This window comes from Coregonus lavaretus, assembly GCF_964263955.1.
Source record: "Coregonus lavaretus genome assembly, contig: HAP1_SCAFFOLD_4334, whole genome shotgun sequence".
Taxonomy (NCBI): domain Eukaryota; kingdom Metazoa; phylum Chordata; class Actinopteri; order Salmoniformes; family Salmonidae; genus Coregonus; species Coregonus lavaretus.
Window position 1 is genome coordinate 1,120 of NW_028159875.1, and position 12,599 is coordinate 13,718.

The window sequence follows — 12,599 nt, forward strand, 5'->3', positions numbered from 1 at the left end:
TCTAATTTGGACACTATTGGTCAATACTGAACACATCAGCTAAATCTAATTTGGACACTAGTGGTCACTACTGAACACATCAGCTAAATCTAATTTGGACACTATTGGTCAATACTGAACACATCAGCTAAGTCTAATTTGGACACTATTGGTCAATACTGAACACATCAGCTAAATCTAATTTGGACACTAGTGGTCACTACTGAACACATCAGCTAAGTCTAATTTGGACACTATTGGTCAATACTGAACACATCAGCTAAATCTAATTTGGACACTAGTGGTCACTACTGAACACATCAGCTAAGTCTAATTTGGACACTATTGGTCAATACTGAACACATCAGCTAAATCTAATTTGGACACTAGTGGTCACTACTGAACACATCAGCTAAATCTAATTTGGACACTAGTGGTCACTACTGAACACATCAGCTAAGTCTAATTTGGACACTATTGGTCAATACTGAACACATCAGCTAAATATAATTTGGACACTATTGGTCAATACTGAACACATCAGCTAAATCTAATTTGGACACTAGTGGTCACTACTGAACACATCAGCTAAATCTAATTTGGACACTATTGGTCACTACTGAACACATCAGCTAAATCTAATTTGGACACTAGTGGTCACTACTGAACACATCAGCTAAATCTAATTTGGACACTAGTGGTCACTACTGAACACATCAGCTAAGTACTCTCTCGATAAAGGGCTCTGTGGCCCAGTTTTCAATTTGAGATTCAGCCATAGATCACAGAGGGACACCATCAAATCTGTTAACACAGAGCCACATGGTCACCACTTGACTTGTGTAAAGTGAACATGTGTAAATCACACTGAAACACAATATTCATAGAATAAATGCATTTTAATCCATATTTTCTATGATGTAAAATAAATTGAGTGAGTAGTGCATCACAACTAAGAGTGACCATACCTCAGACCACACACCAGCCTCCCACACGGTGAGACAGTCCTGGCCCTCGCAGCGCTGTGTGGGGGCCGGCTTGGGGCCAGCACAGTCGCTATCCTTGGCTTTGACCAGGGTGCCGTTGGCTAGCTGCAGGGTGCAGGCAACCTGTCTGCTCTGAGAGCCTTTACCACAGGTACGAGAGCAAGACGTCCACTCAGTCATCATCCACCTGGAAGGGTAGAGAGCACATTAATACACAAACACTGTACACATACACATACACATATGCAATATGCACACAGTACACACACACACTACCAGTCAAAAGTTTGGACACACCTACTCATTATTCTTTATTTTTACTATTCTTTACATTGTAGAATAATATGAAATAACACATATGGAATCATGTAGTAACCAAAGAAGTGTTAAACAAATCAAAATATATTTTATATTTGAGATTCTTCAAATTGCCACCCTTTGCCTTGATGACAGCTTTGCACACTCTTGGCATTCTCTCAACCAGCTTCATGAGGTAGTCACCTGGAATGCATTTCAATTAATGGTGTGCCTTCTTAAAAGTTAATTTGTGGAATTTCTTTCCTTCTTAATGCGTTTCAGCCAATCAGTTGTGTTGTGACAAGGTAGGGGGGTATACAGAAGATAGCCCTATTTAGTAAAAGACCAAGTCCATATTATGGCAAGAACAGCTCAAATAAGCAAAGAGAAACGACAGTCCATCATTACTTTAAGACATGAAGGTCAGTCAATACAGAACATTTCAAGAACTTTGAATGTTTCTTCAAGTGCAGTCCCAAAACCCACGAAGCACTATGATGAAACTGGCTCTCATGAGGACCGCCACGGATGATCTCCGCATGTGCAGTTCCCACCGTAAAGCATGGAGGAGGAAGTGTTATGGTGTTGGGGTGCTTTGCTGCTGACACTGTGTCACGACTTCCTCCGAAGCTGCCAACTCTCCTTGTTCGGGCCGGCTTCGGCGTTCTTCGTCACCGGCCTTCCAGCCACTGCCGCTCCTCATTTCATCATTCCATTTGTTTTGTCTTGTCTATTACACATACCTGGTTCATATCCCCTCATCAGTACCTGTATAAGTGTTCCCTCTGCCCCCTTGTCTTTGTGTGTGATTGTTTATTGTGGAGGATAGAGAAGCTCGGTGGAGCTCCGTGTATTTTATATTATTTCCCTGTTTGCCTTGTATTTTCCAGTGCGCCTGTTTTGTGCCCTGGAGTGTTTTGACGCATTACTTCGTAACTCTGTGTTTCAGAATAAATCCTGTTATTCTGTGATTTACCCTCTTGCGCCTGACTCCTTCGAAATAACATTTACATTTACATTTTAGTCATTTAGCAGACGCTCTTATCCAGAGCGACTTACAGTTAGTGAATACATATTTTTTTGTACTGCCCCCCCGTGGGAATCGAACCCACAACCCTGGCGTTGCAAACGCCATGCTCTATCAACTGAGCTACATCCCTGCCGGCCATTCCCTCCCCTACCCTGGACGACGCTGGGCCAATTGTGCGCCGCCCATGAGTCTCCCGGTCGCGGCCGGCTGCGACAGAGCCTGGATTCGAACCAGGATCTCTAGTGGCACAGTTAGCACTGCGATGCAGTGCCTTAGACCACTGCGCCACTCAGGAGTAACCTCATCACAGAATCACCCACCCAGACATGGAGTCAGCAGGAGAGGAGCACCTGCTTGGAGTCGTGGCACGGGTCCAGGAGCATTCGACGATGCTAGCCAGCTTGGGAGAAGCGATGGATCGGGTTCTCCAGATCTTCCAATGCCTGGAGAGGAGAGGACCCGATCTTTCGGGGCCAGCTGAGCGACCGGATCCAGCCACCCACACCCCAGCACCCAGAGGGATTCATATATCCCGACCATGGGATTTTGACGGGACAACTGCCCTCTGCCAGGGATTCCTCCTACAACTGGATTTATACTTCTTGAACATCAGCCCAGCTCCATCGGAGCGGTAGAAGGTGTCCACCCTCGTTTCCTGCCTCTCGGGGAAAGTCCTGGAGTGGGCCAACGCGGTCTGGAGTGAAGAAGGAGCCGCGTTGGACAACTACGGGGAGTTCGCTCGCCTCTTTCGGGCCGTCTTCGATCACCTGCCCGAAGGTAAAGAGGCGGGCGAGCAGCTGGTCCACCTGAGGCAGGGGACGAGGACCGCGCAGGACTTCACCCTGCAGTTTCGGTCTGTGTGGAACGAGCGGGCCCTCATCGACCACTTCCGGTGCCATCTACGAGAGGATGTCCGAAGGGAGCTAGCCTGCCGGGACACCACATTGTCTTTCAATCAACTGTTGGACATTGCCATCCGGTTGGACAACCCGCTTCCTCAAGTTTCTTTTTTGTGAAGAAGAAAGACAGAGGTCTGCGCCCTTGCATTGATTACCGAGCACTGAACACGGGGACAATACGTTATAGGTATCCTCTACCCCTCATTCCATCTGTGATAGAGTCAATGCATGGGGTGTGCTTCTTCACAAAATTAGATCTCCGGAGTGCGTACAACCTGGTGCGTCTCCGAGAAGGGGACAAGTGGAAGACAGCATTCAGCACAACCACGGGGCATTACGAATTCGTGGTGATACCGTATGGTTTGATGAATGCTCCATCCGTTTTCCAGTCCTTTGTGAACGAGGTGTTTTGGGACATGCTTGGTCGCAGTGTAGTGGTCTACATCGATGACATTCTGGTGTATTCCGCTACGAGCACCGAGCATGTGTCCCTGGTTTGCAAAGTGCTGGCCCGACTGTTGGAACATTACCTTTATGCCAAGGCAGAAAAGTGTCTGTTTTTCCAACAGTCCGTCTCCTTCCTCGGATACCGCATTACCACCTCAGGTGTGGAATGGAGGGAGATCACATTTCAGCCGTGCGTAATTGGCCGACTACAACCACGGTCAAGGAGGTGCAGTGCTTTATTGGCTTTGCCAACTACCATCAGAGGTTTATCCAGGGCTTAGGCAAGGTCGCAGCTCCCATCACATCTCTGTTGAAGGTTGGGCCGTCCCGGCTCCGCTGGTCTGCTGAGGCTGACAGGGCCTTCAGTAACCTGAGGGTTCTGTTTACCTCAGCCGGGGTACTGGCCCATCCCGATCCATTACTACCGTTCATAGTGGAGGTGGATACGTCCGAGGTAGGGGTAGGCGCTTTCCTATCTCAACGCTCGGGCACGCCACCCAAGTTCCGCCCCTGTGCCTTCTTCTCCAAGAAGCTCAGCCCGGCGGAGCAGAACTATGACGTTGGTGAACGGGAGCTGTTGGCTGTTGTCCGAGCCCTGACCGTGTGGAGGCTGAACCCTCGCCAGGCCAGATGGGCCCTATTCTTCACCCAGTTTGATTTTACACTATCTTACATCCCGGGTACGAAGAACGTGAAGGCAGACGCACTGTCACGGCTGTACAAGATAGAGGAGAGGCCCATAGACAACACCCCCATACTCCCGGCCTCTTGCATTGTGGCACCTGTAGTGTGGGCGATGGACGCGGACATAGAGCGGGCGTTACGCACAGAGCCATCTCCATCTCAGTGTCCAGCTGGGCTGCAGTACCTGCCATCTCTTGTCCGTGACCATCTGATCTATTGGGCACACACGTCCCCCTCCTCTGGTCACCCAGGTATCGGTCGTACAATGTGCTGCCTGACCGGAAAGTACTGGTGGCCTACCTTGGCTAAGGACATGAGGGTATATGTCTCCTCCTGCTCGGTGTGCGCCCAAAGTACGGCACGTAGGCACCTCCCAGCGGGTAAGTTACAGCCCAGTTCCACAATGGCCATGTTCCCACTGGTGAATTGACTTTCTCACTGATCTTCCCCTCTCTCAGGGTAACACCACCATGCTGGTCGTTGTGGACCGCTTTTCAAAAGCCTGCCGCCTCCTTCCTCTGCCCGGTCTCCCCACGGCCCTGCAGACTGCGGAGGCCCTGTTTACTAACGTCTTCCGGCACCAGAGGACATAGTGTCTGACCAGGGTCCCCAGTTTACATCCAGGGTCTGGAAGGCGTTCATGGAACATCTGGGGGTCTCGGTCAACCTGAGCTCTGGGTTTCACCCCGAGAGTAGTGTGCAGGTGGAACGGGTGAATCAGGATGTGGGTAGGTTCCTGCGGTCCTACTGCCAGGACCGGCCGGGGGAGTGGTCGGTGTTCTTGCCATGGCCCGAATATGCCCAGAACTCTCTCCGCCACTCCTCCAATAACCTATCGCCCTTTCAATGTGTTTTAGGTTATCAGCCGGTTCTGGCACCGTGGCATCAGAGCCAGACCAAAGCTCCTGCGGTGGATGACTGGTTTCGGCGCACAGAGGAGATGTGGAACGCTGCTCACGTCCACCTCCAGCGCGCCGTGCGTCGCCAGAAGGCCAACGCTGACCGCCACCGCAGTGAGGCCCCGGTCTTGGTACCGGGTGATCGGGTCTGGCTCTCGACCTGGAATCTGCCCCTCCACCTGCCCTGCCGGAAGCTGAGCCTGCGGTTTGTGGGGCCGGAGGAGGATAAACGAGGTTACATATAGGTTATTACTCCCTCCAGATTACAGCATTAACCCCTTGTTCCATGTGTTTCTCCTCAGGCTGGTGGTGGCTGGTCCTCTCCAGGGGTCTGAGGTGCGGGAGGTTCCTCCGCCCCCTCTGGACATCGAGGGGGCCCCGGAGTACTTCGTCCGTTCCATCCTGGATTCGAGGCGTCGGGTGGGGGGCCTTCAGTACCTCACGGAGTGGGAGGGGTACGGTCCGGAGGAGCAGTGCTGGGTTCCAGTGAGGGATATCCTCCCTATTGCGGGATTTCCACCGTCGCCATTCCGGCTCGCCCTGTTCCGTGTTCTCCTGGCCATCCCCGAGGCCAGTGTCGGCGTGCTGCTGGAGCTGCGTGTCAAGGGGTTTCAGAATAAATCCTGTTATTTTGTGATTTACCATCCTGTGCCTGACTCCTTTGAAATCACCTCATCACACACTGTCTGTGATTTATTTAGAATTCAAGGCACACTTAACCAGCATAGCTACCACAGCATTCTGCAGCGATACGGCATCCCATCTGGTTTGGGCTTAGTGGGACTATCATTTTTTTTTCAACAGGAAAATGACCCAACACACCTCCAGACTGTGTAAGGGCTATTTGACCAAGAAGGAGAGGGATGGAGGGCTGCATCAGATGACCTGGCCTCCACAATCCCCCGACCTCAACCCAATTGAGATGGTTTGGGATGAGTCGGACGGCAGAGTGAAGGAAAAGCAGCCAACAAGTGCTCAGCATATGTGGGAACTCCTTCAAGACTGTTGGAAAAGCATTCCAGGTGAAGCTGGTTGAGAGAATGCCAAGAGTGTGCAAAGCTGTCATCAAGGCAAAGGGTGGTATTTGAAGAATCTCAAATATAACATATATTTTGATTTGTTTAACACTTTTTTGGTTACTACATGATTCCATATGTGTTATTTCATAGTTTTGATGTCTTCGCTATTATACTACAGTGTAGAAAATAGTAAAAATAAAGAAAAACCCTTGAATGAGTAGGTGTGTCCAAACTTTTGACTGGTACTGTACACACAGTATATATCACAAAGACAACATCTCTCCCCACAACAACCACCTGCTTTGTGTAAACAATGTGGCCACCAGACCTCATTCCCATTCAACAGCGAAACCTAAGCCGAGGAGCAGGAAAGTGAACGGGGAGTGTATGTGTGTGTGTGTCTGTGTGTATGTGTGTGTGTGTTTGTATGTGTGTGTGTGTGTGTGTGCGCGAAAGGAGGGGGGGGGGGGGTCTCATCTCAGTGTTAATGGCATCCCATAAACAGACAACCAGGCCCAAGCCCAGCCCTAGAGGAAGGCTACCAGGCTGGTTCTGACGTAATGTGGCCCCATCTGGGTGACAGATGTGCAGTCAGAGGCACCAGTGAGAGTCCGGTTCTGCTGGTGGATGATGCTCCATCCAAGCCTCCCCTCGGTGACCACGATCAGGGTAGAGCAGCCGGAGAGGACACGGTCCAGCTGGAAGTCTGCTCGGGCCAGACAGGAACATGACGTGGCCTTGTTGACCTATCACGCTCCCTCTCTCCTCACCCCTCCCCTCCCCGCACATCCCCATCTGACATCAGATCCACAGATTCAGTGGTCTGTTCTGCTGTTATCTGATTGCCCGGGATTCTTTGTTGTTGAGCGCGGCAGGACTGTAAATGTCATTTATCTGCGACTCGGGGTGATGAAAGCTCACAGCTTGCTGCTTACCGCTCGGCTGCAGATGAAGTGTAATACCCCAGATACATATGCGAGATAAGAGAGAGGAACTAATGATTTCCAGGTAATGCATTGTGGGGGAATGTAAATGTCAGCAGCGAGTGTGGACTAGCATTGGACTAGCATTGGACTAGCATTGGACTAGCATTGGACTAGCATTGGACTAGCATTGGACTAGCATTAGATCAGCTGTCTAGTGTCCATCTGTAGGAAGATAAGGGAAGTAACTTTACTGGTATAGGGCCGGGGCAGAAGGGCTGCGATACATGTTTCTAAGCGAGGCAAAACAACTCTGTGAGCTTTATGTAAATGTTTGTACTGGCTTCTGTCAACAAATGTGATTTAGTGTATCACCTCAATCCAATATGCAATGGGTGATCTAAGGCTCAGTTTACGTCAGCATTAAAGGGGCAATCTGGGATCTAAACAGCAGGAAATCGCTCACCCCATAATTTTTTTGGGGAAACAGCTGAGAGTAAGACAAGTAGCTCAATTGGTAGAGCATGGCGCTTGCAACGCCAGGGTTGTGAGTTTGTTTCCCACGGGGTGGCCAGTATGAAAATGTATGCACTCACTAACTGTAAGTCGCTCTGGATAAGAGCGTCTGCTAAATGACTTAAAAAAGACAATGGACTAAAACAAGCTCATATTGTGGGTTCTGATGGAGTAAGACTGTTGAGCTATGCTAATTTTTAGTATTTATTTTGTCATATTCTTCAAGAATCAATGGCTATAAATCATTAATTTAAAAGTTCAAAAATGTATGTACCAATCTCAGATTGCCCCTTTAACGACAGAGTTTGCAGCACTTCAGAGTATATCACGGAACACTTCTATAAATGTGTTAAGAAGTTGTTACAGAAGGTCCTCCAACTAAAGTGTAACAACCATTTCCAGGAACTACCAGAACTTGCTGGATGAGCACATGATCAACTGTCATTGTCAACAAGCATGCCAGACTTTGGCATGGCGAAGTGAAGTTTGATTTCTCTTTGAGCCACATGAGCAACATGACTCAATAGCAACATCATTCTTCCATAGGAATTAAAAAGTCTGTTCTCAATGAATTTCACTATTACGCAATTTAACTCCCCATCATTTTTTTTGTAAGATGTTTAGTCATTTAGCAGACACTCTTATCCAGAGCGACAGCATACATTTTCATATTGGTCACCCATGGGAATCGAACCCACAACCCTGACGTTGCAAGCACCATGTTCTACCAACTGAGCCACACGGGACCACAGACTATCAGACTATCTGCCAATTATAACAAAGTCTGAGAAAGAAGGGACATGCATATTGTACAAGCACTTTGTTTTTCCCCTTACAACACCTCATGGTAACAATTTGTCGTCGGTGAATAGTCTCGAATGGTGTTGGTTCAAATACGAGCAGTTGGAAAGGCTGACGGTAAAGCCCAAATTCAAAGCTGTCAAACGACGACACCAAGAAAAAAATGACATAAAACAATGAATAGTCAGCCCTTCTTTGTCTCCTTCTAATTCAATAGTCTCCGGAGACAATACCTGATTATCTTGGGCCCCTTAGATGGGAGCCCATTTTAATACCTGATTATCTTGGGCCCCTTAGATGGGAGCCCATTTCAATGCCTGATTATCTTGGTCCCCTTAGATGTATAAATGTGCATGCGAGATAAAAGGAGTCCTCCGGAAAATGAATTTACTTAATTAAATGATTCCTCATAAGAGTAGGTGGGGTGCGACAATGAAAGTGCTCCCCTTCCTACATCTCAGAGGAATGCATGTGAATGGACAATGTTCCCCTCTCCCGAGGGCCATCAACTTGCGCATCTGTGAAAAGGGTATGTAATGCTGTACTTTACAATCCTGTTTCGGATACTTCCTGGTACTTCCTTCCCAGCTAACACATTTTGGTTCCCAGAACGTTATGGGAATGTTCTGTGCTAGCTGGGATGTATTTAACAACAATTCGGGACCACCTAACACAGAAGGATAGATAACGTGTTCACTCTCAGATTCGTACTCAAAATGTAATCGGGTGCTACCTAACACCAAATGCTTTGTAATGGTGCTTGTTTGTCATGAATCAAAAGAAAGGGGGTATTTATATGATCATTAATATGAAATAAATACTATTTTAGAGAAAATACAGGAATTTTAAATAAAGTATGGAGAAAAGTTCCATAGCTTTACCTTGTCTGGCAGGGCTGATCTTTACCTTACATTTTACATTTTAGTCATTTAGCAGACGCTCGTATCCAGAGAGACTTACAGTTAGTGAGTGCATACATTTTTCATACATACCTTGTCTGGCAGGGCTGATCTTTACCTTGTCTGGCAGGGCTCATCTTTACCTTGTCTGGCAGGGCTGATCTTTACCTTGTCTGGCAGGGCTGATCTTTACCTTGTCTGGCAGGGCTGATCTTTACCTTGTCTGGCAGGGCTGCTCGTTGCACTTGCGGACTTGAGGCTCAGGTTTGGTCAGGTGACGACATCTTCGGTTGTCCACCACACTCGTAGTTTTGTTGACAATGTTGGTGCAGGTGACGATAGTCTTTCTTTCTCCTAGAGAAGAAAAATCTAATATGAACGACAAAGTATTGGAAAGGGATCAAGCAATGCCCTGAGACAGACTTGCAACCTGTTCAGGGGGTGTTCTTGTACATCAAGCTGCCTCATTCTTCAAAAACAGGACATAGGCCCTATGGGCTTACTTACTTTACTCAAGCAAAGTGGGGGTGTGGTGATTTACTACTGAGTGGTAACGTAAGGCTTGAATTATAGTTCATATAAATCATATAAATAATTTAAATCTTTGTAGAGAATTGGGCTATTGATTGTATTGATGATCATAACATAATAGAGAGTGTCATAAACTGCTTGCTTCCTCTTCTCCCTGGTACTCAACTAACATCTCAACTAACATCACTGATCAGCCAGATAGTAAGCATTAATCATGAAACGTCACATCCCTGAAACGGTTCAACTGAGCGCACACAGTGCATTCGGAAAGTATTCAGACAACCTTTACTTTTCCCCACATTTTGTTACTTTACAGCCTTATTCTAAAATGGATCAACTTGATTGGACATGATTTTGGAAAGGCACACACCTGTCTATATAAGGTCTCACAGTGGACACTGCGTGTTAGAGGAAATGCCAAGCCATGAGGTCGAAGGAATTATCCGTAGAGCTCCGAGACAGGATTGTGTGAAGGCACAGATCTGGGGAAGGGTACCAAAAAATGTCTGCAGCATTGACGGTCCTCAAGAACACAGTGGCCTCCATCATTCTTAAATGGAAGAAGTTTGGAACCACCAAGACTCTTTATAAGAGCTGGCCGCCCGGCCAAACTGAGCAATCGGGGAAGAAGGGCCTTGGTCAGGGAAGTGACCAAGAACCCGATGGTCACTCTGACAGAGCTACAGAGTTCCTCTGTGGAGATGGAAAAACCTTCCAGAAGGACATCCATCTCTGCAGCACTCCACCAATCAGGCCTTCATGGTAGAGTGGCCAGACGGAAGCCACTCCTCAGTAAAAGGCACATGACAGCCCGCTTGGAGTTTGCCAAAAGGCACCTAAAGACTCTCAGACCATGAGAAACAAGATTATCTGGTCTGATTAAATCAAGATTTAACTCTTTGGCCTGAATGCCAAGCGTCAAGTCTGGAGGAAACCTGGCACCATCCCTACGGTGAAGCATGGTGGTGGCAGCATTATGCTGTGGGGATGTTCTTCAGCGGCAGGGACTGGGAGATTAGTCAGGATCAAGGGAAAGATGAACGGAGCAAAGTACAGGGAGATCCTTGATGAAAACCTGCTCCAGAGTGCTCAGGACCTCAGACTGGGGCGAAGGTCCACCTTCCAATAGGACAATGACCCTAAGCACACAGCCAAGACAACGCAGGAGTGGCTTCGGGACAAGTCCCTGAATGTCCTTGAGTGGCCCAGCCAGAGCCCAGACTTGAACCCAATCGAACATCTCTGGAGAGACCTGAAAATAGCTGTGCAGCATGCTCCCCATCCAACCTGACAGAGCTTGAGAGGATCTGCAGAGAAGAATGGTAGAAACTCCCCAAATACAGGTGTGCCAAGCTTGTAGTATCATACCCAAGAAGACTCGAGGCTGTAATCGCTGACAAAGGTGCTTCAACAAAGTACTGAGTAAAGGATCTTATACTTATGTAAATGTGATATTTCCGTTTTTTTTTAAATATAAATTTGCAAAAACAATTTAATCCATTTTAGGATAAGGCTGTAACGTAACAAAATGTGGAAAAAGTCAAGGGGTCTGAATACTTTCCGAATGCACTGCACATGAGTGCTAGCAATGCCGACTCCAGACTACACATTGTCATAGGACACTGGGGTTCAAATCCGGGTTCCGCCGCACTCATTACTGTGTCTCTCCACCTCATCTATCTCTCCATTCTTTCTTACCTATCCTGTCAAAACCACAACAAGTGCACTCCTGGCTCAATTCCCCGCTGGAGACCACCAGGGTTCAAAGCCAGAGTACACCCCTCAGACTGTTAACTCCTCTTAAACTGTCACAACCCCTGTTTCTACTCTAGCTAAAAACAAATACAATACGTAATGAGACTGAACGATGGTGGTCCTACCTCCTACTGCTGGATGTCAATGGGGATGTGATGGTGGTCCTGCCTCCTACTGCTGGATGTCAATGGGGTGTGATGGTGGTCCTACCTCCTACTGCTGGATGTCAATGGGGTGTGATGGTGGTCCTACCTCCTACTGCTGGATGTCAATGGGGATGTGATGGTGGTCCTACCTCCTACTGCTGGATGTCAATGGGGTGTGATGGTGGTCCTACCTCCTACTGCTGGATGTCAATGGGGTGTGATGGTGGTCCTACCTCCTACTGCTGGATGTCAATGGGGTGTGATGGTGGTCCTACCTCCTACTGCTGGATGTCAATGGGGATGTGATGGTGGTCCTACCTCCTACTGCTGGATGTCAATGGGGTGTGTTGGTGGTCCTACCTCCTCCACACACGGCATGGCAGTCCTCCCAGCCAGAGTGGGTCCACATGAAAAGGGGTTCGCTGGGCATGGCCCCTGGACCCAGCCCCCCCTGGGGTTGCATGTTAGCCTCTGTGGGGATGGTGTACTCGTAATGGATCCCATGGTTCTGCTCGTTAAACAGCAGCACCTGGGTCAGGTGGATAATACGAGGTCAACGTTTGAGTAATGTTTGTCTAATGTTTGACATTATTGCCTCAAGTTTAAACAGCAGCACCTGGGTCAGGTGGATAATACGAGGTCAACGTTTGAGTAATGTTTGTCTAATGTTTGACATTATTGCCTCAAGTTTAAACAGCAGCACCTGGGTCAGGTGGATGATACGAGGTCAACGTTTGTCTATTATTTGTCCAATGTTTGATGTTATTTCCTCCAGTTTGTGGATTCAG

At 48.0% G+C, this 12,599-nt stretch overlaps 1 protein-coding gene across 1 annotated transcript; it reads right to left on the minus strand.

Moving 5' to 3' along the window:
- Window positions 1-947: 947 nt before the first annotated feature.
- Window positions 948-12,241, minus strand: LOC311122359 (A disintegrin and metalloproteinase with thrombospondin motifs 19-like; the record flags this gene model as incomplete). Its single annotated transcript, XM_084196728.1, has 3 exons — window positions 948-1,152; window positions 9,598-9,733; window positions 12,172-12,241. Coding segments are annotated over 3 exons (411 nt in total), but the record flags the coding sequence as incomplete, so codon positions are not given.
- Between the last annotated feature and the right edge of the window lie 358 nt (window positions 12,242-12,599).